This window comes from Poecilia reticulata, linkage group LG9 (assembly GCF_000633615.1).
Source record: "Poecilia reticulata strain Guanapo linkage group LG9, Guppy_female_1.0+MT, whole genome shotgun sequence".
NCBI lineage: Eukaryota > Metazoa > Chordata > Actinopteri > Cyprinodontiformes > Poeciliidae > Poecilia > Poecilia reticulata.
This window is the reverse complement of record NC_024339.1, coordinates 6398899-6423173: the sequence shown is the minus strand read 5'-3', so window position 1 is coordinate 6423173 and position 24275 is coordinate 6398899. Positions and strand designations below refer to the sequence as shown.

The following is a 24275-nucleotide window of genomic DNA, read 5'->3' as shown; positions in this document are numbered from 1 at the left end:
AAAGAGGAATAGATTTGTCAATAGCAAATAATCTCTAAATCTTTTTTTTTTTTTTTTTTTTTTTGTGAAATTCCGTGCCAGACTCGTAGGCATCCCGCAAATTCTTTCACGACACGAACAGCTATGGAAAAAAGAAAAACAACAGGCGCCTTGACGTCAGAGATTTAAACAAGACAAGGTCCACCTCTCACTCCCTATGGAGTCTGTAATAATCAGCGCTTAATATGGAGCCCCTGACTCCAATTTTATGGATTTAACAGTCTGGGGTTGTTTCTTCCCCCCACTCCCCCCTCCACCCCCTCTACACACACACAGTTCAACTAAAATGTTACTAAAACTGTTAGCTTTGTGCATCATGTATTTCAAGCACCAAATATTCAGAAGAATAAAATGCCAAACAGAGAGGATGTTGGGGGGGAAAAAACCCAAAACAAAACAACGTTTTGTTTCTGTACCTCAGAGTTGCTGGATGTGCAGGAACTGGCTCTTTTTGGACACAGTTTGGGTCTGAAAAACAAAGTAATAACCATAATCAGTTCAAGTGCTAATTAAAGACAGATCTGTGAAAGAAAGCTCTTTTTTTTCCTTTTTTTTTTTAAAAAGAAGCTGCTGCTGAAGGAAAACCATTCTGATGCTTGCAATTTGACCAGAAATGTAAAAATGGACACAGTCCCATGTAGCTGTGCTGAAATGGGAGCTTTCTGGCAATATAATTACCTCCATTAACTTTTAGTATAATAACTCCCGCATACCTGTGGCGATCCGACTCAGTATTTGTTCTGTTGTGGCCCTGAATAACGAAGCAAGAAGCACCGCAAAAACTTGACTTCTCACAAACGCTCTAGTCATCTCCAACCATTCCTGTAATGGCTGCTGCTGAGCTGTCGTTGCATTTTTTCGCTGGTAGGAATTTAAAACTTTGTGATGTGTGGTAACAAGCTCTAACCGGTCTCTCAGTTTTAATTACCATTAAAGGAGGATCGACATTATTCCTACATTCGCCTTGCCTTAAGCCCGTTTTTTTTACATGCTACAACCACAAGCTTAAATGTGTTTACAGGGATTTTGTGTGATAGACCAACACCAAGTAGTGTATAATTGGAAAGTGGAAGGAAAACGGTATTTTGTTTTTCTTGTAGTCTGTGTTTGTAATCAAACCCCTGAGTCAGTGATTTGCACATTTAGAGACTGAATTCTTCCAGTTATTCTCAGCTAAACAGAATAACTTCATCAAACTAGACTGACGGAGTTCATAAACATTATGATTGCCACATTTTCCCTAGACTTGAACGGGTCACTCCAGTAAAGGAATGTGAACATTTCCCTGCACCTGACTAGGAATGCGAACAGTTAATGAACTTCTGACTAATTGTTAATTAATGGTGTATTAGATTAAAATTAGTTCCAATCGACTGACTCAAAACATCCACTTGGACCTTCATTCAGTATTGCAGTTTGCCCGTCATCCAGGAGAGGGCGCCTCCACTGATCCAGAAGCCAAGTCAGTTGATACAGAAACAAAGATGGTGGCCCTAGCCCAGAACGTTGAAGAGAAATGGTATGAACAGAGTTCGGTGTTGAATGAGAAATGCGACTTAGGCAGTTCTGTTCTGAAATATAAAAACTCCACCAGCTGCTTAAGTTTCACTTTAACAGAGCTCATTAAAAAATTACTTAATTGTCAAAAGTATTGACACAAGAGAAAAACTGTTGTTTTTTTTTTTAAATGGCCACTTATTAATTAATTGCTAGTCTATCGATAAAATCAATCAACTTTAGATTAACTCATTAATTGATAACTTGCATTCCTACAAAAAAACTTAGGCTGCAAAATGACCTCTGTCCAGGTTCAAGTTCAGTGACAGGTCTTCAGACATTTTCCCATATTTAATTCCATCCATCTTCCCATAATCCACCCTCCCCTTTGCCTGCACAGCGTTTTTCATGCAGGCCAAAAAGTTCCATTTTGAATTAATCTAACCAGAACACATTCTTTCCCGTTTGCTTTGTCTACCACATGGATAGTGGCAAACTTCAAACAAGATTTCTTATGGCCTTCCTTCAACATTCGCTTTTTTGTTGTCACGAAAGGGCAGATATATGGAGTGCGAGGCTAATAGTTGTCCTGCCAACTTAAACTGCGGATCTTAGCAGCTGCTCTAGATTCACCGTAGGGCCTCTCGTCTGCTGTAGTGATTAATGCTCTCCATGCCCAGCCCTGTCAGATTAGGCGGTCCATCGTTTCTCAGGTCGCTTTCTGTTGTGCCATTCTTTTTCCACTTGGATTGAACAGAGCTCAGGGAAATGTTCAAATTGTATTTCGTAGCCTAATCATGCGTTAAGCCTCTCCATAACTTTCACCTCGACCTGTCTGCTTGGCCTTCATGTCCACCGCTAGCCTCGAACCTCTGACGTCTTTACATAGTAGCCGGGTTTATGCTGAGATTAAATTACACACATGTGGAGTCTACCCACTAATGTGCCGGCAACTGATGGTGCTTGAATGCGCCGGGTTTTATTTAGGGGTATCAGGTTGACTTTTCAGAAGTTTTTTTTTTTTTTTTTTAATGTGGAAGAACCCAGGATTCTTTCCTTCTTCTTCACAATCACGCGCCACGTTGTGTTGTTCTGTCATATCAAAACGTCAATAAAGTACACTGATGGTTGTTGAAAAATGTGAAAAACTTCAAGGGGAGGGAATATATTTTTGAATATTGCTCCCTCCCCACACACATGGCTATTGTTATTAATATTCTTAAAAGATGGAGTATGTTGTCAGTCTTTTCTGGAGTATTTGTCTAACTTTCCTCCCCATTTTGAGATTTATTTGACCCAGTGAAGTATGAAATACGCAGGCATGTAGGCTCTTATTAAAAGTGAATGTCACAGCTGAGTGACTGATTTCATTACCTGTCACCAGTAAACGGAGAGCAACCCCTGCGGATACCCTCATCCACCTCTGGCTGTTTCCTAACGATTTTCACCTTCGAAGGTGAACTCAGTGCTACTTAAAACTTGCATGATTGTGCCTGACTAGCCTGGCTTGGTGCCAGCTGTTTCAGTGAACTCATGAATTAACAGGAAACATCAGGAGGGGAAAAAACAAAGCAAACAAAAAAACAACAACAACAAAACAGCCATGGAGCTTTTGCATTTTGAGTTGCGCATTAACGCGTGTTCGTGCGTTTGTGGTGTTGTTGTTGTTGCTATATACACTTTCCTTTTTATGGAACACGTGTTTCTAATTTTACTGGCCTTATAAAGTGAGAGCCTGCAGAGTTATTGTGCTTGCGGAGGGACCGACGTACCAAGCTGCTCAAATTCTTTCAGAAAGTTGAGGATTATTACAGGCACAAATGTAAACCCTTCCAGACGTTCAGACAGCGAGGGGGTAAAACAATCAGCTCGTCAGAACGGATAGTATTACGCTTGCTTAAGATTAGCGCCACTTACTTGGGGCTGGGAACAAATGTAATTTACACCTTTTTAACAGCCTTTGAATGGTACTGCTACCAAACTCACACTGGACTCTGCCTCTCCCGGTTGTCCCCTAGTCGCTCAGTTACCCGCCCTTTGCTTTCATCCTGCCTTTCTGGTTTTGTGGAGCTGGAATTGATGCCAGGTGCTGCACCTTGAATGCCCTCTCGGTGTTTGGTGAGAAACGCCGACATCAAGGAAGACGCACCGCCGCAGCCAAAGCCAGCTAATCACCAAAGGTCACCACATCAGGCACCGAGGCGCCCAGCTGAGTCAACATTACAGGGATGTGACAATGCAGGCCAGCACTTGTGCATTTTCTGTCGAGCTACGCAGCGGCAGGATATGCAGGAGTTCAGATCTTGGGAGTTCACAGTTGCTGATGCTAATGTTGCTAATCGCTAACAAAAGATGCTGAAGCCAACTCAAAATCACTTTTGCCTTTGTTTTTGTAAAACCCTCCTTTACAGAAGCTGCTCTCTCACATAGGACATAACTTCTACTCAAAATATAATTAATTAACATAAAAATAAATATTTTGTTTTTTTTATGTTGTTTAAGACTTATAGAGAGAAATTAAAAATCAACTAATACTGGTATTAGCAAGTCAAAGATGTACTGCACCTGTATATCGGAAATTGGTTGTATAATTCTGATCAGTGTATGCATCATTTCCTCCATCTTTCCAAATTAATTATTTCTTTTAAAAAACAGTCATTTTCAGCAAAACCAGAAGTGGTTCATTGTTTAACATTAAGTTAATACAAAGGCTCCAGTTGCCAATGTTTAATGAAAACTGCGAGAAATTTTTAGAAGGTGAATTTCTGCATCTTCCGGTGTCAAACACAAATCACCGACTGTATTAACATCAATTAGCTGTTCCATTAAGCCTTTTTCTAGGCACAATTTCCACTGGTTTAAATTGTTTGGTTGCTTCTGTTACCTGAAAATGATGCAGAGTACAGTCGTGAGTATCAGAGCGAAGAAAGCGGCTCCGCTCACAGCAGCAAGAAGAGAGTCCACCCTGCCGTCTGACGGAGACGTGGTTCGTTGGTCCCTTCCTGGCTTGGTCAGGTTGTGGTAGTGGAACAGAAGTGCGAATCCGCGTCCCCAGTGGGTGGTGGTGATCAGCTCCATGATGACCTCCACCATCTCTTGGCTTGAGCCAAAAACCAGCTGGCTGCTGGGAGGGCGGTTGGACCCGCAGAACCTAGAAGAAAAGGTGATGAGGTCTGAGATGTAGAGGACGTCGTGGGGGCAGGCGTCAAGGATGGACTGCTGAGTTTCAGGGCTCACAGGAGGAGTTCCTGTGGAGGGCGGTGAGCCATAGGTGGTCTCCTCCATGACCGCGCTTGGGTTCAAAGTGGGACTGAGATTTTCATTTGAGGGAGAGGCAGAGACGGAGTTATTGACCTTGTCTGCATGTGGCGCAGCACCAAGTAGGAGAAGGAGGGAAGAAGGGGGCAATGAAGACTGACTAGAGGACAGGTCTGCAGATCTTTTGGCAGAATTTGAAACTTTGGCAATCTCCATTTTTGTAGACTGTTCCTGGACCACGACTTGATTAGGAACGCCATCTCGGGAAGTCTTTAAAAGATCCCCTGCGCTCTGAGGCGTTGGTTTTGTGGCTGCCGACAAGCTCACGTCAGCGGATAAGCCGATAGGGGTGACCTTCCCTCTTTCCTCGGCTGCTGCCTCTTCGTCTTCTTCTTCAAAATTAGAGAAAGCAGAGTACTGAGCTTCGGAATCGTGGCTTTCGAACACGTCAAAGTCAAATATCTCCAGAACAAGCTGGTAATCGACTGGAACAACAAACTGCCAAACACAGTGAGTCCCCGAGGAGTAGTTGTAGGGGAAGCCAGGAGACAAAATGAGGCCCTGAACGTCCACCACATCCACCTTGGCACCACAGTCGAAGTACACCTGAAAAACATAATAAATACAAGTCATTCTGCTTTCTCCCGGTGTTAAGAAGATCACATTTTCACTCAAGCCTGCAGTAAATATTGCCAAAAAGATATCCAGGTCAGCATCATTGTTAGCATCATTGTTAAAAATGAGCAAAGCAAGTTTAGAGACACTGACTGTAGAACTACTAAAGAAATTCGCAGGACAATGAAACTGATAAGACAACCCAGTGTGTTGAACATTGAATAAAGTGGCAGTAACCCCTTCAGGGGTAGCTGCCAAGAAGACCTGGTCGCCGTTATCTTTTTAATCTCATTGGAGTTTCAAGAGTTTAAATGTCACTAAAAGCCTGAGCATATTCCCACAACAACTGAGAAATTGGTTTGTTTAATCAAAGTGACAAGAACAGAAAATGTTTGTTCTGGTCAGCACATTTTGCACTTTCTGAGAATCTCAAGTGCAGCGCTCCAAGGAAATCTTCATAGCTCCCTTCATAGGCCCTATTTCTGGCCGTGCACACAACAGCTGTCGGGACGACACACGAGAAAAGAGCTTGTCCATATCGTGTCCCAAGAGCTTCCAGACCAGAGTCGCTAAACAATAATAATGCCATTCTTGTCCTACGACTTTGGGTTTCTCGGTTCTTGCAGAGTAGATATGGGACTTTAGGTACTCAGACACTGACATAAAGGCTAGTCCAACAACAAGACAGATGACTTTTTCAAGAGCACTAAGTAAATGCAGCATTAATCTTCGCAATTACGCATAACTGAAAAAAGACTTTTAAAGACAGAATCCAGAGTCCAAAATCCTGTCAAGGTTTCCAGGAAAGGGCACGCATAACTGCTCAAAGGGTCAAGTTCAATTTATATTATTAATTATAAGTTAAAAAAAATAGGACTTCTACTTTGTCTACTTTGTCTTCACTTAATTTAATTTTAGTTTTATTTATTTTTAGAAATGTAGGAAATGTTTCAAAATGGCTTTTAAAGGTGTTTTAACATTATGCTTCATTCATAAATATACATATTTGTCATCTGCGTAGTGATGAAACAAAATGTGACAGGGCATTTAAAAAAATACTCGTTCAATTTAAAAAATTAGATAAAAAAAAGAACAGGTGCAAATACGGACCCCGGAGGTACACCAAACGAGACAGGAGTTTCTGAAGAGAGAGCGTCTTCTTGTGTGGCTGCAAAACTTCTGTCAATCCATTAAGACTTAAACCACTGCAATGTTACTCCTTTAATCCATGGATAAGAAATAATGCTGTGGTCTACCGCATCAAGAGCTGACGTCTCAATGTACCAAGGTGGTAGGAGTCCACGAAGTAGTAAAAAATCATTTATCACTTTTAAAAGTGTCATTTCTGCATTGACCAGACTAAAAATGTCCAGTAATATACTGATCTATAAACTGCAAGCACGAAAGAAAGACAACTTCCAGTAAAATATTCTTAAAATCAGCCACAACATGCCCATACTGAAGACTAATATTAATAAACAGATAAAACATTCATCCCATTATGTGAAGTACATAAGTTAATATGTGAAATGGAACAGTGTTAAAGCCAAGTAGGAAAAGCCCACACTCCCAAATCGATGTGAAACAATGTTTTTTTTGTTGTTTTTTAAAAATTAAAACGAGATTCTCATCTCTCCCATTATTGCTGCCCTACAATACAAGTACAACTGTTAAATGATGTGACTTTGTATACTTGCGATCTTGAAATTCAATCTAATGGCGATCAATGACATTGATCTGATTGAATATAATGAGGCCAAAGGTAAATATATTACATGAAAGCCGTAGTCTTGATTTTCTCACTCATATGAACCATCTAGGAGTTGAACTATTCAACTCTGCCTGTGTAGCAAAGGCTTCTGTACTGCCTGTGTGGCTGGCCTTGGTGACCTTTGGGGGCATTCCTTCAAACCCCACTGGCTGTAATTCTTCCCAGGTGTATGGAGATTTAAAAGGGACCCTGGCCCTAAGCATAGGCAGATGTTTATTGGTCCAGGGAGTTGAAAACCAGACCTTTGTAGGGGAGCTGTGCATTTATGAGGCTTTCTGTTCACCTCGGTTCTTAACTGTGGGAAAGCCCCAGACGAGGAGACCCCCCTCCCTTGCCAGACAGGTAACAAACTCAACACCCGGCAGCAACACTTGCGTTCGAGACAGGAAGAAAAGTAGACGAGGCTGCTCCATGTTGCTCCTAAATTGAAGCTTGGAAGGTTGAACCCCCCTTCCCAAACATACATCCTGCTAATGGGCCGATGGAGAAATAGGCTAGCTTGTTGATGAGACTTCTCGGGGAAAGTAACTTTTTTTTTTCTGGTCCTGCCTCATTGTTTGTGAATTATAAAATAATGATTATGCATAAAATTCCATCAGAATACAACTAGGAGCTACTCAACAAATTAACTTCATTACTTGATCGCTTGTTAGCACATTTATAAAAGTATATGTTTGGACAAGAGTATTGGCCAACAGGAATATCATCAGCAATAATATTAGAGAAGTCAAAATTGTGTATCCAGAAATCTGAGTGGTCACTGCCAAACATTTCTGAGTTCATCATATTTCAGCTAAAAAGATTTTTTTTTTTGAGGTCCAACCTCGTAAAGAAATAAGAGAAAACGTGGCCTCCGATAGCATCTTTAATTTTTACGCTTGCAACAACAGTACAGTTAGAATTACATGTGTGGGTTGATCAACAGGGTTTCAGGCTGTTTATCTCTTACAAAAAGTCGAGGCAGCTTGCTGAAACACATTTGACAAAGAAAGAAAAAACTTCCATAAAACTGACAAGTTGTGAAAATGAGTCTATTGATATAATTTCTGAACAATTTCATGAGGTGCTCTAAAAATCTAGGACGTATTTACGCTCGTTGGACTGTTGCCAGTTTTGTCATCTTATAAGCATGCGCTTGAACGTAACCTGTTGGGATTAAGCAGTACGTAATAGCAAAGTGAAAGGAAAATGACAGACCGTTTTCTACATTGCTTACAAAAACGTGGTGTGAAGCTGTGTTTTAGACCTCCAAGGTCAATACTTTCCAAATCCACCTCTCACTGCACCTGCTGCTGTTGGTCTTTGAACATCCGTGGGCTATTCAAATACTGGCCGTTTTTGCTGCCTTTCATCAACAGAGCTTTACCTTCCGCTCTGCCATAAAAGTCAAAATGATCAAATGGAAAGTCATCCCATCAACAGCTTTTCCCACCTGACCTGTGGATCTCTGCAGCTCCCTCAGAGTTACCAGGGACCTCTTGGCTGATTAATGTACTCCAATCCAAGCCTTTCAGTTTCGGTGGACAGCAATGTCTTCATAGCTTTTCAGTCGTGTTTCATTTTCGGATGACGAAGCAAGTCAATATTTGAGACATTGATTTATAACCTTGATGCCGTTTGTTTAGGAGTGTTCTTCAAATGCGGTTGGATTGTCTTATCAAAAGCACACCATGCTGTAAGTTGATCCCAAAGTGTTTTATTCACAAACCTCAACCTTACAGCACAAGTATCTGCTCTGCTTCAGAGTGAGAACGCAGCTGGAGGTACAGCAAGCCACAAGTCGAATCTTTGTGCAAAATTATCTTGTACTGAACTACAGCCTCTGACCAACTTATGCATAATGGAAGTGCAGACATTACAAGTTGCGATGTGGGTCTTGGTGAAGGCATGTCAGACATATTTGTTAGCTCCAACTGACTTTCCAAGAGTTGCAATGGGAAAGTGTGTGGCTGACCAGCTATGCAGTAATTTAACCAGTTTAGTTCCCTTGCATATTTTGCTAATTACATTTACAAACAGACGTACCGTTGTCGTATAAGACCCCGCCGCCTCTGGCACATGAGTCGTATTAAAACTGGTGAAATTAAACGTTTGCCGACTTTGAAAAGGACGCACGAGCATTGATGTCAAGTTAGCCGTTGCTGCTACTCCTTTGGAACGAACACTTAAATGTAATTACATTAGCTCTTGGCATGCTTCGCTTGCCCTGCCAGAGCACCGGAAATTACCCTTACATGGAACGAATGCTGTTCATGCTTAATTTAGGGAGTGTAAGCTGATTTAGGTGTTTGCAGGAAAATTGAGCAATGAGGGAAACCTCTTTGAATTATTATGGTGGAAAGGAAGGACAAAGTGCTGCTTTTTGGATTACACAAAAACCAAAACAACAGAAAACAAAATGGGCAGCTTTTGTCAACCAAAATAAAGTAGGAGATAGTCAACCAGACAAGAAGAGGCAGCAAATATCGCCCAGCATGGAGTGGGTAGTGGTGAAAAGACAGCGGTGTCAGTGATGGGACCATCTCATTTCTCCCTGGCTGCTCACTGGGACGTACATGGTAGACTACACATGAAAGGACTCTGAAGTGAAACAGTGGCGAGTGGAAATGGGGCATTCTTATAATGCCAAACATCCCAGTTCTTTTACATCACAGGCCATTCCACTGGCAGGCCGCTAATTATTCCAGGATGCCTTTTCTCATGGCAAAACAATGAGGCCGCAGTGCTGTTTTAGTGAGCCACTCCACAAATGGGCAGGCTGGCTGGATCATATTTTAATGAAGTGATGCTAATAAGGTGCAAGCTGGAGCTTTATGTAAGAACCAGCTAGGGCGCTTGTGTCCCAGTTGGGCTGGTGGCAGCAGGTGCGTCCCTGGGCAGGGGAAGGTTAATGGAGGACACGACGGCCTGAAGCGTCTCATTCAGCGGAACATCTGAAAAGATGCGGTCATCTCCGAGAGCGTTGATTTGTTTTTGGAGTGTAGCTATGTTTCCGATTGAGCTGGTGTAAGAGCTGAAAAAATATGCTTCCAATATATATACACAACTGAAACTACAAGTTTTTATACACCAAGTAAAAAGATGCATACCCACGTTTTTTTTTCTGTCTGAGATTAACATCAGATCAAACGTGTCTCTTGTCTTAGGTCAGTTAGAATCACCAAACTTATTTCTATTTGCTCAATATGGAGAAAGAATGTTTGTTTACTCATGCCTTTAAATTCAGAAAGCTTGCATTATTATTATTTGGTATAATTATTAAACTGCATCCATACACAAATGGGTTTGTCCTTTTGGGGTGATGTGATGTCTTCCTCCTTGCATTTACTGAAATGTGCTACAGACAAGTAAATTTGATCAACTGGCAGTTTTGATGTTTTGTTTTTTTTTTTTACTTTTCCATCTTGTCAAGCATGAAAGCTTGAGGTATATATTTTTGATAACAGCTAAGACAGCAAATAGAAATCATTTTTATACGGCATAAATGGACTTCTGGTTTCAACTGCAGGTCATAAAAACACCAGGACCAGCACTTTACATGTAAACAACCCTATATCTTACAACTGAGACCATCAAGCTGCCCTGTTTGCTGCACCAAGCTTTTTTCTTTTTTTTTCTTTTTTTTGCAACCACCCAGGCTGGTGATGCTGCCGTGAAAACTCTGCAACATGAGCCGCCTTCTGCTGAAATACTGTTAGCGTGCACGCAGACACACACGCACACACATTCTCACACCAGCCTTCATGCACAAACACTCTCAAACTGGCTCACAAACAGGCAGGCAGGCCCCTGTAAGGGGGCAGGAATCCTCAGCAGCCCTGTTTACTAGAGGAGAAGAGTGACACCGCCTCACAGGCTTTTGCTTCTGTAAGTGCGATCCATGCAGGAGGCATTACAATGGCCAATGTGGAAGAAGCAACCGGAAGAAACAGCATAAATGTAGCAAAAAATAAATAGAAAATAGAATTTGGAAATTCATCTTTCGGTTTGATGAGGGTCGGTGTGAAATCCTGGACGCAAATGACAAAAATAACAGAAATACTCCTACGCGAACCAAAATAACATCCAAGACTGAAACTAATTTTGTAATGAAATCCTCAGTCAGGACAAAAAAAAAATGTTCTGGGAAAAAAAAAAAAATTTAATAGGAGGAATTATGCAATTATGTGAATGTAACAAAATTATGACTGCCTCTAATTCAATTTTGGAAAAACTATTTTTTCTTGGAGTTCAACAAACGTACAGGAATTTCTCTGGTTATTCAAAGAATCATTACAAGTTCTCCTAAAGACAGGCGTACGAGAGAAGTCCTTGTAGACGAGAAAAGGAAAACTCAATTCTCTCATGAAGTTTCTTGTAACCAGGACAGACACAGACACCATTAAAAAAAAAACAACAAAAAAAAAACAAAGGTTAGGTTTTGTTTTTGAGTTTTTGGCACAGCTGCATGCAGAAACTCTGATAGGAGAGGAGCTCCCCGAGGTCCCTCTGCACAGCTGTGGAAAGGCCCTGATGCTCTGCTCTGGGTTTTATCACACACTTTTCTGAGTTTCTCCAGATTGGATCAGTGGAAGCGAGTCCACTCCACTGTAGGTTTTCGAACAACGGCCGTGGAAGCTTAAATTTAGCCCCTGACCGCAGTGTGGACCAGCTTTCGCTGCTCTCTGGATCGCAATGGACTTATAAAAAGACCTCTCTGAACCCAAAACAACAGGCTCGCTCCACATAACAGTAGTGGCCACGGAACGATGGTCGTCACCGGACACGTGGAGGAAACCGTAAATGATTGCTGCTGCGCTCGTAAAACGTGCACAGATATGTGGCCAGGCGGGCGAGAGAAGAAGCGCTCTTTTCCATGTCTGTGGTTTGAAAGCTATTAACATATTTCCTCATAAAAAAAATAGCTGCTGCAGCTGTGGTCGTTGTTAAGCGAGTCTGTGGAACTCTGGTGAATCCTGACCTCCTCTCCGCAGTGGTAAAAAAAAAAAAAAAAAAAAAACTGTTTTAAGAAATAATTCAAAATTTTGTTTGATATCCAATGAATGCCTTTAACTATAATTACAGGTTTGCACAGCGCAGTAGGAGAGCCTGGCTTGGCTAAATTGCCAAAAGTAATAGTCTGAAACATTTTTTTAAAAGCTCAAAAAAAAAGTAGAAACTGACTTTTTTGAGCTTTACATCGTGTTACAAAGTTATTCACTCATCAAAAACACACCTGGAGTGTTGCTTTGATTCTTTCATGCATGTTTGAGAAATACCTTTATCTCCAGTGGCAACCATTCAGCTGCACGAAACGCTTGGTGGGACCGAGAGCTGCCTGCAAGGACAAAGCTCCTCTTCACAGCTGCAATTTCCAAACTTCAGAGCTTCTGCCTCACTGAGCAGCCCTCGCCCATGACTCCCCCATTCAGCTCCTTCAGACTAGCCAGCAGCAATTAGCAAAACATCTGGTGGAACTGAACATCTGCTGAGCTAATTGAATATAAGTCCATAGTCCTCCCAGAAGAATTCAGACCCACGCAACGTTTTTGCTTCTGTCACATGAGAACCACAAATTTAAATCCGTTACGTTGGAATTAGTCACATAGATAAACTAGCAAAAGTACAGTGATGTGGAAGTAAAATGACATTGATTTCTTCTATTTTTAAACAAGTCAGTATTTGGAAAAACGTGGGATACATTTTTAGCTACCCGGCGTCAATACTGCACATCCAGAGACTCACCTTCTTTTTCTTCTTTGCAAAAGAAATCTTAGTCAGATTGAATGGAGTGTAGTTATCCTACTGGATCACCTTCCAGTTCTTCTTAGGCTAATTCTGACATTTTGCTTTTACAGGACTTGTCTGTATTTAGCTCCATCCATCTTTCCATCAACTCTTGCATTTTGTTCTCATCCCAGACAGAAAAAAAATACTAATACCCACAGTATTTTGCACACAAGTCAAAAAGTTCTACATTGCTGTCATCCAACCAGAGCACCTTTTCCAGGGCTTATTCTTAAGCCCTGGTAAATATGGCTTAAGAATAAACATTTTATACAAAATATGATTTATAATTTTTTATACATTTTTGTTCCTCACTTCACAAATGACAGAAAATATCTTAAAAACTGGCTTTTATTTCAATAATTTTTTTAATGTGAGTTGACCTGAATTCAAAGTCATAATAATTGGAAGCTGTAAAAAAAAAAAAAACGCTCATCTATCAGGATGGCAGCTCTTGGGAGGGCTAACATCAATCTAAACTATGGAAACCTAAAAAGTGTGTTGCTGGGGGGGGGAATCCAGATTTTCCAAAATTAAACAATGAAAAAGAAAAAAAAATTGATTTATTGATAAAATCTCTGTACCTTCTCCAGAGTTAAAACTAGCATCTCGACTTGTTGGATTGCCCCTCTTTGAACACTCATCTGATTTGAACTTCTCAAGTTCAAGTTTTTTATTCATATAACACATTTCCAACAACTCGTGCTCTAAAAAACAGTGCTTCACAAACTAAAATAAATTAAATGCACCACAATGAAATACTTTGCGTATTGGTTCTGATTAAGGATATTGGCAAATTGGCTGATTCCTCTCCTTGACCTTTATTAGGAACAGCAGAGCAGGTGGTACATGTTGAACCAATGACTAGTTCCGAGCTGGAAAACGAGATAAAAATGGTCAGCAAGTTCCACAGTTACTTCCCGCCCCAAACAGATACATCACTGGTACAGCGTAATCTGTCAGAAATGGTGGGTGTTCTAAATAGATACCGAGTTGATGCACTTCATTATCAATACAAATCGTTTGGGAACCGTTCAGAACAATACACATTGGAAGTACCGCCTTCTCTGTGCGCCTGCTGGTGTTTGCGGAAAGAGACAGATAAGCCGGCCAGTTATCTACTGAATTCCTGTCCGCTCTGACCCAGCTGGCCGTATTTATCTAAACCACTGAGTCGCAGCTTACTTTTCACATATTTCTCACCTCTTAAAGTGGCAATTAGAAAAGCATTCATACAGAATGATTATACCTCAACACCTGTCAGCATTTACTAAACAACGGACCGCAGAAGCTAATTTGTTGCACTGAAATTTTTTCCGTAGTATGCAACTGATGTTCTCTTGAAACTTTTGATACCTGCTGTAATTAAACTAATAAACACAGACTCCACTTACGCATATGGAAACATTCTTTATTTTTTAAAGGTTTTTTCTGGTTCTAGTGGCCTTTACTTAGTATTGAAACGACAGGAAAGGCATGCGGTGAAGGCCGACAGGTCAGGAACCGAACCTGTGATGGCCGCGTCAAGGACTAAGGCCTCCATGTGTGAATCACATGCTTTACGACTGCCACTGCCCCGCCCAGTTCAATTCAGCAACTTCTGAAGGCGGTTGGTTTTACTGGATTTTAGATGTGGTCGTAATGGAACATAACATGACAGAAGACAATTACCCTGGCAGCGGATACCAGAAAGGTTTAATAGCACCGTAGGACAAACGCATGTGTGTCTGTAGATTTTTCAGTGGAACAACTTGAAATTATTTGTAAAAAAAAATTGACTCATCGCCAATTTTTCAAAGCGCATATAAAAAATATTTGATGTTGAAATACCTAGATACAATGCTACTTGACAAGTTATTGTTTAATCTTTCTTTGGCTGTAACCACAAGAGCAGAGACAGGGAAGAAGTACAGCACCAAGTACCAAGATGGTTTCCACTCTGCATTTTAAGGTGGGTTTGGTGTTTGAACTGTTTAAAGTGTTTTTAGAATCCGTCGCATGTATTTGTGGATTTCAACTATTCGCGGGTGGCTGTGGTCCTTAACCCACTGTGTGCCAGGAGTGGGGGTTCGCTGTACATAACCCAGAGTTTATTCATTCATCTTATCAAGGAAAGAAAATAAATCACCAAATAGCCAAGCCATCTGCGACCATTCATTAAGGAAGGGTTGATATGTTACTACAGAAAAGGTATGCTACTCATACTTAGCATTATGTAACAGATTTAAATGTTCTGGCTGCAGGGTTCCTCTCTCAAAAGTTGGGGGAAAAAAACTCCTTGAGAATGAAATCAGGGCTTTTGCACAATCTTCTGCTCATTTGAAACCCTCCGATCACTTAGCTGGTGACCGGAAGCGGTTCATTTTCAGCTCAGCTGCTCTAATCAGACCCTGGCAGATCCCAGTTATTTATGCTTTCGCTGATAATACAGGCTGCAGCAACACATCCTGTGAACAGCCCACGCATATCCTCGCCGCACAAGTCTTTTCAGGGTGAGCTACTAAGGCAGCCTGTAATTTGTAAGATTGGGACAACAAACTTAATCCGCCACTCATAATAGCCCCACCTGGCTGAACACGCCTAAAGGGAGAACACAGGCAGCCGCAAACCCTTTTTCCTATCTATTACTGGCATCAGTGATGAAAAAGTAAAGCCATGACAAAGGAAATGATAGAATTGCTCATACATGATGACCACCCAGCTTTTAACAGTGGAGAAAAGAGCTTGGAGGAGGCTGATGCACCAACACACAGTGCAGATGATAAATGTCAGAGGTGTTGTGAATGGAAATTATTCATCAGATTTTTGTACAGAAGTTACAAAAGACTAGTTTAAATAGGAGAAAACAATCAGTGGCCTGTGGGGGATTTTCTTCTGACCCGATCCCAGGTGTTGGGACTGATAAGAACTTTTCAACTCACATCCACTGCTCGTCTTGCATCCATGATCAAGCAATTCAGCTAAGTTTTGCACGGAGAATTAAAAAAAGAAATGAAAAAATTGATGTAACAAATCAGGGATTTTCTCTTTCAATTTGATCTTTTCTGCTTCCAAAGTTTGCGATGATGTTCAGTACAAAGGAGAGACTGCCAGCTGTGCCAACACATCTCCATTTCTTTACTTGTTTTTTCAACAAAAGAAAAAAAAAAAGTTTAATTTTACTGTGCCTTAATGTTCAAAGTCAAGTTCTGAGTTTATTCATTATAAGAGCAACTCTCCCCGTCTCTTTTGTCTGCCAGCGATTGACTGGAAACACGTGTTTCGAATCATCAGTGGTAATCACGTTGACGCAGGTTAGTGTAGCCTAGCTTTGTTAGCAAGATGTTAAAAACTACTATTAAAGACTGTAGCTGTATGTTTTGAGCAGTATTTGGAAAGAAATGATACAGGCATGTGCATTTTAGGTGACTTTATCTAGTCACTAAAGTTACTGCTTAACATAGTTTAGCCTTCTTTGAGCAAACATGTCAAAAGTCCCAGTCAGGAGACCTCAGCATCCAAGCTGTTTTTAGAAACATTTGTGAAAGAATGGGCTCCGTAAATACCAGAACAGTACCTGTGCAATAGATCCAGTTTTGAACTCGCTAATAAATATCTCCCCGTGAACCATTAGTGGTAATATAATAAAGTGGAAGCAATTAGGAACAACAGAAACTCAGCCGTGAAGTGGCAGGCCAAGTAAAATCAAAGATAATGAGGTGCAGGGAGCGCCGAGCCCACCAACTTTCTGCAGAGTCAACAGCCACGGACCTACAAACTTCATGTGGCACTCATCATCAAATGCAAAGAGTTGGATGCGGTGGTGTGTAAAGCGCTCCGATACTGGACTCCAGAGTGGTGTAGGTCTGCTCACAAATGTAAAGTTTTGTGCAGACGGTGTTATGGTGCGGGGCTGCTTTTTCAGGAGTCGCTCAGTTCCAGTGAAAAGAAGTCTTGCTGCTTCAGCCCATTAAGACATTTTGGACGACTCCACACTCCCAAGTTGGTGGGAACAGTTTGGATTTCATCTCTTCATTTTCCAAGCAGGGTCCAGGAAGAGAAGGATGGGCGAGACCTGATAGTACTCTTTTGGGATGAATTAAAGTACAGGAGTGTGAGCCAGGCCTTCTGATCCAACACAAATGTCTGACCTCACAAATGCGCTTCTTGAAAAACAATCAAAAATTCCCTGTCAACAGATTCCTAGAGCTTCAGGGAAGCTGTTGAAGCTGTCAAGGGGATCCGACATAAAACAAAAACCAAAACCCAACAACAATAGATTAATGGTGGGCATTTATCGTATCTTTTATCAACTATTGTGATAAATTTCTTACCATGATAAGAATTTTGATAAGATTGGTAATTGGAATTTGTCCAATTTTTAAAAAGCTGTCCGTATTGTCAGGATTGTTAGTTTTACCATTTTATCTAATGTTGGTTCAATGAAAGAATCAATAAATTCAATGAATTTTTTCTCTTCGTTATGTGGCTGGTGTCCTAAACACGTGAATTACAAACGGATGTTTTTCCAAGAAAAGTATCCGTTTGTGGGATATGACTGCTGTGTCATACAGTCAGAGCCATACAGTTCCCTAAAAATAATAAAATGTTCTTATCATCACTTTAATTACCATTACAGCACCACAAAATATCATGATAAAACTTGAAGCCCCCGCCCCTTTTCTATAGATTATGAATCATGATGTCACTTAATTTCTTCATCAAAGATCTGACTGGGACTATTTATCACAATATGTATATTTTTAAACGACTCTGCACTGGTGACAAAAAAAATCCATGGTCCTTACATTCTAGCTGGATTTTATTTATGCCCATCTCTAGAACTAAAAAAACCCACAAATATAATAATGTGAGTCTGTAGGTCCTGTCCAAACTCAAGACTACACATAAAAGCCAGGTCTGACTGTTAAGTGTTCCTCTAATCCAGCAGGTTAAATCATCAGCGGTCATCTTTCACAAAGACACTTGCTGCAATAACACTGCCCAGTTTCTCTGTCCTTTCAACAGAACTTCAAGCTGTACTTGTGGGGGTGGGCCTCTTTTTGTCCCGTTCCCACTTCAGTCTACTGACACTCGATGACATGTTTAGCTGTTGATGAGCTGTGTGGACATATTGTCTTATAATTCACCAAAAGAATAAGTGAATCCACTGTTCACTTGTCCCACAACTCACTTCAATTAGTAATGAATGCCCGCCTCATTCCATCTCAAATAAAACCTTCCGAAACACAAAGCGGAGCACTAAAACAAAGATCAAATTCACTCTCCTGCCACCAAAGAGCTGAATTGTGGACCGACCGCCTCTGTTGCTCTCAGGGGAATAGAATTAAATTCCAAGCTTATTTATGCTGTTCCAAAAATCAACTTAATACAAAAGGGGAACAGAGGACAAAGCCATCATTTACCATGCCCCCTCAGGCAGATAATTGCAAAGATAGTGTGCACCCTATGCGCACGGGAACTAATGCGGTAGATGCAAACAATTTGATACATCGACGGTTTATTGCAGGCCAGCTCTAAGAACTCTGCTGCAGAGCTGACCCGCTCCATAAGCGGAAGAGGATGACTCCTGACAGATGGAAGCCACGGGTCTTCCTCCGCTCCTGATGACCTAAAAATATGTGTGTCAAAGGTAAAGCTCCTTAAATTTAGACATCAGTCACAGGATTCAGTCATCTATAAAGAAAAAGAGTCAGCTGAGGAAGTTCAAAAAGCACTTTTAAAGGCTGCACTTCAGTCGGTGTTTACACGTCTGTAGAGATCATGTTTGAGGAGCAAAAGGAGTGAAAAAGGAAACAAAAAGTATTCATACATGTCACTTGCCCAAACACCAACGAGATTTTTCCCCCCAGAAAACCTGCTTAGCCCAATGGCAGGAGCACTAGGGCAGTCTTCCAGCAGCTCACCGTGTTTCTGAGTTAAGAAATAGTTTGAGTTGAAAGGAAATTTTAAAATTTGATCAGGTTGTTGTGTTATTGGAAGACAGTATAAGCAACATCTATACACCAAAAGGCAAACACTGGAAAAAAACTAAAAATAAACAAACATTCAGCCTGGTGGGGGTGCAAGTAAGGACTGGTGGCCCGCCAGACTTATTATACACTGGAGAAAACCTTGTTCGGTATCTCATCAGGGTTTTTATGAGTAAGACCAACACAAGGCATAATTAGGAGTGTCCTGATACAACTTTTTCACTTTCAATACAATACCAATTTTGCAGCTTTGCATATTGGCCGATACTGATATTGAGCCGATGCGATAACGGCACAAATCAAACATACTTTTATTAATTTTATTGTAGTGTGGAATGCTAAAAATGCTAGATCAAGTGATATTACTCAAACAGAGAACAATAGTCAACAACAATAAGTATGAGAACAACTGACCCATTTACTGTTGACCAGTGGGTCAGCATGCGGGATACGAACACCTCTGGGTAGAAATGATGGGGCGGACTAAATATTGGAGAGGACTGCCGTGCCTAAATCAGAGATTTTAGATGCAGACCGATAAAATATGATTCTTTCTCCGACATAAATATTGGATTGGGACACCTCGAAGTATTATTGTGAAGAGGAAACTTACACCGATTTTTTTTTTCTTTTTGCCATTTAAAATCTGAAAAGTGAGGTTTGTTTTGGGCCATTCTTACTCCGCTACCCTTAAATCAAACCCAATGCAACCAGCTGTCATCAGAATTCACTTATCTTAGAAATCTACTCATCATTTTCCTTCCACTTTGCAACTGTGCAGTAATTTGCATCAGTCTACCACATAAAATACATTTAAGTTTGCTTTTGTAGCACCTCAAACCCTTTTACCGGGGTACCGGGATTTCACTGCACTCACACCCCAATCAGCCAGGCCTGAATATAAGAGCCCTGACAGAATCCAAACAAAAGCCAAAATATGTTCAACAAAACTCGACAGTCTGCGCTTGCCTGTATACACATTATATAATGTCAGGGGCAAAGCCTGGGATTATATACTAAGTGAAAACATAAAACATGAGGTGAACATACTCTCAATGTGGTTCTCATTTCAGCAGTTGGACTCTGCATGCCATTCTCCAACCCTGAGCTGCACAGGAACACCAAAACACGCCTGTGCCATCAAAACAACCCCTGAAAGCCCCGCTGCATGCAATGAGCAATGAAGTTCGGCTTGGAAATAATTTTAAAGAATTAAGTGAAATAAATAAAATAACATAAAGAGTGGATGGATGGTGAAGAAGGGCAGATCGGCTCGAATCGAGATGAGTAAACAAGTCGTGACAGCGGATTCTTTTTTTAAAACTGTCAAACAGGCACATGCGTGTTCCTGCTCAACAATCAACAAAAGTCAGGAGGCAACACGAGGTTATCTGCGTCGTCGACACAAAGTAACGCAGGCTAAATTATTTTAAACACACACGCACACAAACACTTTGAAATGTCAAATTTCACAATGTGTTAGCTTGTTTCCAGCAGTTCGCATGTGGTTAGTTACAGCAGTGCGTTTAGAATGAACACGCAGATGACGCAATAGGTCCATCATGTATCATATTTATCCCAAAATGAAACACAGTTTGTCTTTTTTTTTAAAAATTACTTTAAGTTCTCACAGAGTCAAAAACAACATCGCAAAACTTTGAAGTAAACAGCTGATTAAGTTACTCAGGTGAAGCTCGTGGTTTGAGTGCATGCAGGAGAAAGACACGCTGGAGTAAGACTGTGAATGACTTTTTTCTGTCCTTCTTCTTCTATGTTTTTTTTTTTTTTTTTTTTAATGCAGCAAACAAATGTTAACTTACTTTCTGTGCGAAACATCCCGCAACGAAGAGCAGACATGCTGTCAGTGAAGCGGGCGACGTAACGCAAGTCATTTTCCTCTGACTCTTTGCTGTTTCTCTAACGCGACGCACCAGCGGCCAGCGTCCCGCTCCTCTCTGCTTCCCTCTCGATCACCTGAAGTGTCGGGGGGGGCGCTTCCATCGCTCATGGACCAACCGGAGACCCCCGGAGCTCCCTGCCTCTCCACACGCTTCTGCTGTCAAATAATACGCCTCCGCCCCCTCCTCGCCTGTCTGTACTAAATTATTGCTATTGTTATCCCCGAATTCTCAATTAGAGTGTTAATTAGCTAATTTATGCTAAACGCAAAAGAGTGGGCACACGGTTAAAGATTTGAGTGTTAATCTGTCTCTTATGCGAAGGCTTTGCATTAACTGATATCCCAATACAATAACTAAAGTCTCCCACACACGTTTCAACTCAGGGGCGCCCCTAAAGGTGTTTAAAGAGGTTACAAGGACGATGTCCGGTAGCAGTCAGCGTTGAAGCAACACTGAAGAGGCCTCTGACTGAAGTCTGTCATGACATCCTAACAGCTCAGTATCTGGGGAGGATATTCCTCGATAACATGTCCTAGATGACACCGTCAGTTGTCGGCCAGCACTGCTAATCTGCCTCATTTGTTTGTGTCACTTCTCTTTAATGTCTGGCCGTATGCACACACCTTTTCCAAAGTCACTTAGGGTACATCAAGGCAGATGTCAACTTCAACCCTGATTGTCCGATGTTGAACTGTTTTGAGTTCAGAGATCAAATATTTTCTTAACTATTGAATAAAGTCAATGAAAAGGCAGATTGTGATCAATTCAAAGCTAAAATTCAGCTGGACTGACTGTGTGAGTAGTTTTTATTTTATTTTAACTTTTCACCCAAATTAGTGTTTGGCTCTCCAGCAGTTACCATACCTTTTTTTTTTCTTTTTAAACAGCATCAAAACTGAGACCATGATCACAGCTCCACCTATTTATATTTATATCTCTGTGTACTTTCTGATTCTTCTCAGAGCTTCAACTCTCATGTAAAATCTCTGTCTCGTTCCTGTTTCTTTCACTTAGAAAGCATTTCTAAGCTGCAACATATGGCCTCTTCCGCTGATCTGGAAACAATTATTTGCATGCATTTGTGTCATTGCGGTGGGATTATTGCAATAAAATTAATGGGGAGAAATGGGTGGGTGGGGAGGGGTGCAAATGCAATCTAGACTCCTTTAAGACCACTGAAATAAGCCTTTAATTTGCCACTGACTTGTGAGGTTAGAAACCAGTTTCATAGATGCTTCTTCAGCATCGTCAGCCACCAGCAATGTAGAGTAATATCTTCTTGTGGAGCTTACAACACAACGCATTAAATACCAATATACACTCCATACGACTGGCAGAGAGCCATGTCAGCCATATTTAAAAAAAAATTAAATAAAAAAATTCACCAATGGGAAAAAAAATCATTTGTGGGAAAAAGCTGTTTGCGAAAGAAGAAGAAGAAAAAAAAACTAGGTCTAATTGTAAAGGATATGATTTATTTCGACCAGAAAAAAACAAACCCTATCTAATCATTAGATCAGAAAGATAAAAATCTACTCGACATTATGTGTGCTTGACGTGAATTAAAGTAACTCCACAGACTTTAATTGCAAGGCATCATCTTGTCAACTACTCTCATCTAATTTTTTTACCCATATATATATATATATATATATATATATACTTTCGTCATAACAGTAAATTTTAGATTTGTATTTGTAATTCCTCATATTACCGGTAGATGGCGACAAAGTAACCAGAATGGCATGAATGAATTTATTGTGTATGCCTCGAATTAATTTTGCGCTTTTGTTTACATTTATACATTTCATATCTGCGCAATAGTTGTATAGATGTATGCTAATATTTTAATAAGATTACATAAAATATATTACAGCACACTACAGCGCTACTTTCAGAGACTTGAGTATGGTTTTCCTATTAATGTTAAATATGCCTTTGTGACGGGTTCCTGTACAACTACCCCGGGGTTTTAGCCAGTGACTGTTATTATTAAGTAGTTTGAAACGGTATCGCTCTTTTTTTTCAGTGGACGTGGTTTGTGAGTTCTGTTCACAAAAAAAAAAAATCTAGGAAGTCCGATTTTGAAGATTTTGTAGCGATAATATTTATTCAGTTCCCAAAAGGAGAAAAGAAAGGCGGGGAGATATGCAGGCAACCTAAAATCGGATAAAAATCACAGTTTATGTTTGGTGCATACTTGTATTTAAAATTATTCACGCGAAGTCAATGTACAATCAGGGACTACCCTGATTGTATTTACATTTACATTACATTACATTATCATTTACACTAGTAAATGATAATTAGCTCAAACCATGTTTACTGTTGATGGGACATGCTTAAACAGAAGGGTAAATGTGGCTTAACTCCAGTCCTCGAAGCAGAATCTGGTTTAATCTTATTACATAAAGCATATATGATATAACAGGGGTACTTTTTAGTGCACTTCACGCACTCAGTGAATCATCTGGGCTAAGGTTCATGAACTGACACCAGAGGTTTAAAGCGCATCTCACATGAGAGTTACACAGCTGGAATGCGGCGATCAGCTGCAAAGCGCAAGAATGAAGACTAGAGATTCAAGAGTAGACTCTACATGACTCTTGCGTCAATGTTGCTGCCATGTTGTGAGTGGCATCTTTGAGACAAACGTGAAACTGTGAGGATTTAGCAGCACAGGGACCCTCTGTTTCCCAGGACATGTCCAATTGATAAATGAAAAGAAGGGAGAAACAATCAACACAAAATTCTATTTCTTTTTATAAACATACATTGATAAAACAGAAACACAATCCATGGGAACTTAGGAATATAACCAGTGTTTGTGAGAATGTTCAGGATGTTTGGAAAGCTTTCTGCAATTTCTCTGCATTTCTTAGTTTTGTCTCAAAAAACACATTTGATGTCAACCCCCCAATCTAACTATTGAACAATGGTGCTTGCATTAGACTGGCCATAACATAACATAATATATTGCTTGTTTTCTGTTGTGTTTCACTTTCACTTACATGTAGTTTTCAATTTTGGTTGCCATTTCTTTGATTTGTCTTATTCAGCCTCTTTTCTTTTAACGATGGGAATTTGCTTGGGATTTTTGCCAATAGCTTGGCCTCACATTTGTGGTTTTATTTGTCTTCTTCTTTTACAGTGCTCACAGGTAACTCCAGACATTATTTTACCACTTTGGAGCCCAAAGAGGAGACGTGGGTCCCCCTTCCAATGGGCTCACCACCTGTCGGAGGGGCCAAAGGGGTCGGGTGCAGTGTGTACCCGACCTCTGCGCTCTGATCCTCGGCTGCAGAAGCTGGCTCTTTGGATGTGGAACGTCACCTCTCTGGTGGTGAAGGAACAGGAGCTAGTGTGCGAGGCTGAGAGGTTCCGGCTAGAAATAGTTGGCCTCACCTCGACGCATGGCTCTGGTTCTGGAACCAGTCTCCTTGAGAGGGGCTGGAC

The 24275-nt window shown here is 40.8% G+C and overlaps 2 protein-coding genes across 4 annotated transcripts in view; both read right to left on the bottom strand.

The window, feature by feature from the left end:
- The window catches only part of LOC103469731 (uncharacterized), a 35751-nt gene extending 14597 nt beyond the window's left edge, over positions 1-21154 (bottom strand). The window contains exons 1-3 of one of the 3 annotated variants that reach the window (XM_008417616.2): positions 20739-21154; positions 4421-5400; positions 456-507 (exon numbers count right to left, since the gene is read on the bottom strand). In XM_008417616.2, coding sequence (XP_008415838.1) covers positions 456-507; positions 4421-5400; positions 20739-20810 — 1104 coding nt within the window. In that variant the 5' untranslated portion in view covers positions 20811-21154. Of the gene's footprint in view, positions 1-455; positions 508-4420; positions 5401-20738 lie in introns of those variants that run through there. The other 2 variants (XM_008417615.2, XM_017306597.1) reach the window with 2 other exon arrangements.
- galnt9 (polypeptide N-acetylgalactosaminyltransferase 9) overlaps positions 1-24275 on the bottom strand; it is a 1026805-nt gene that overhangs the window by 670800 nt on the left and 331730 nt on the right. The window lies entirely within an intron of this gene.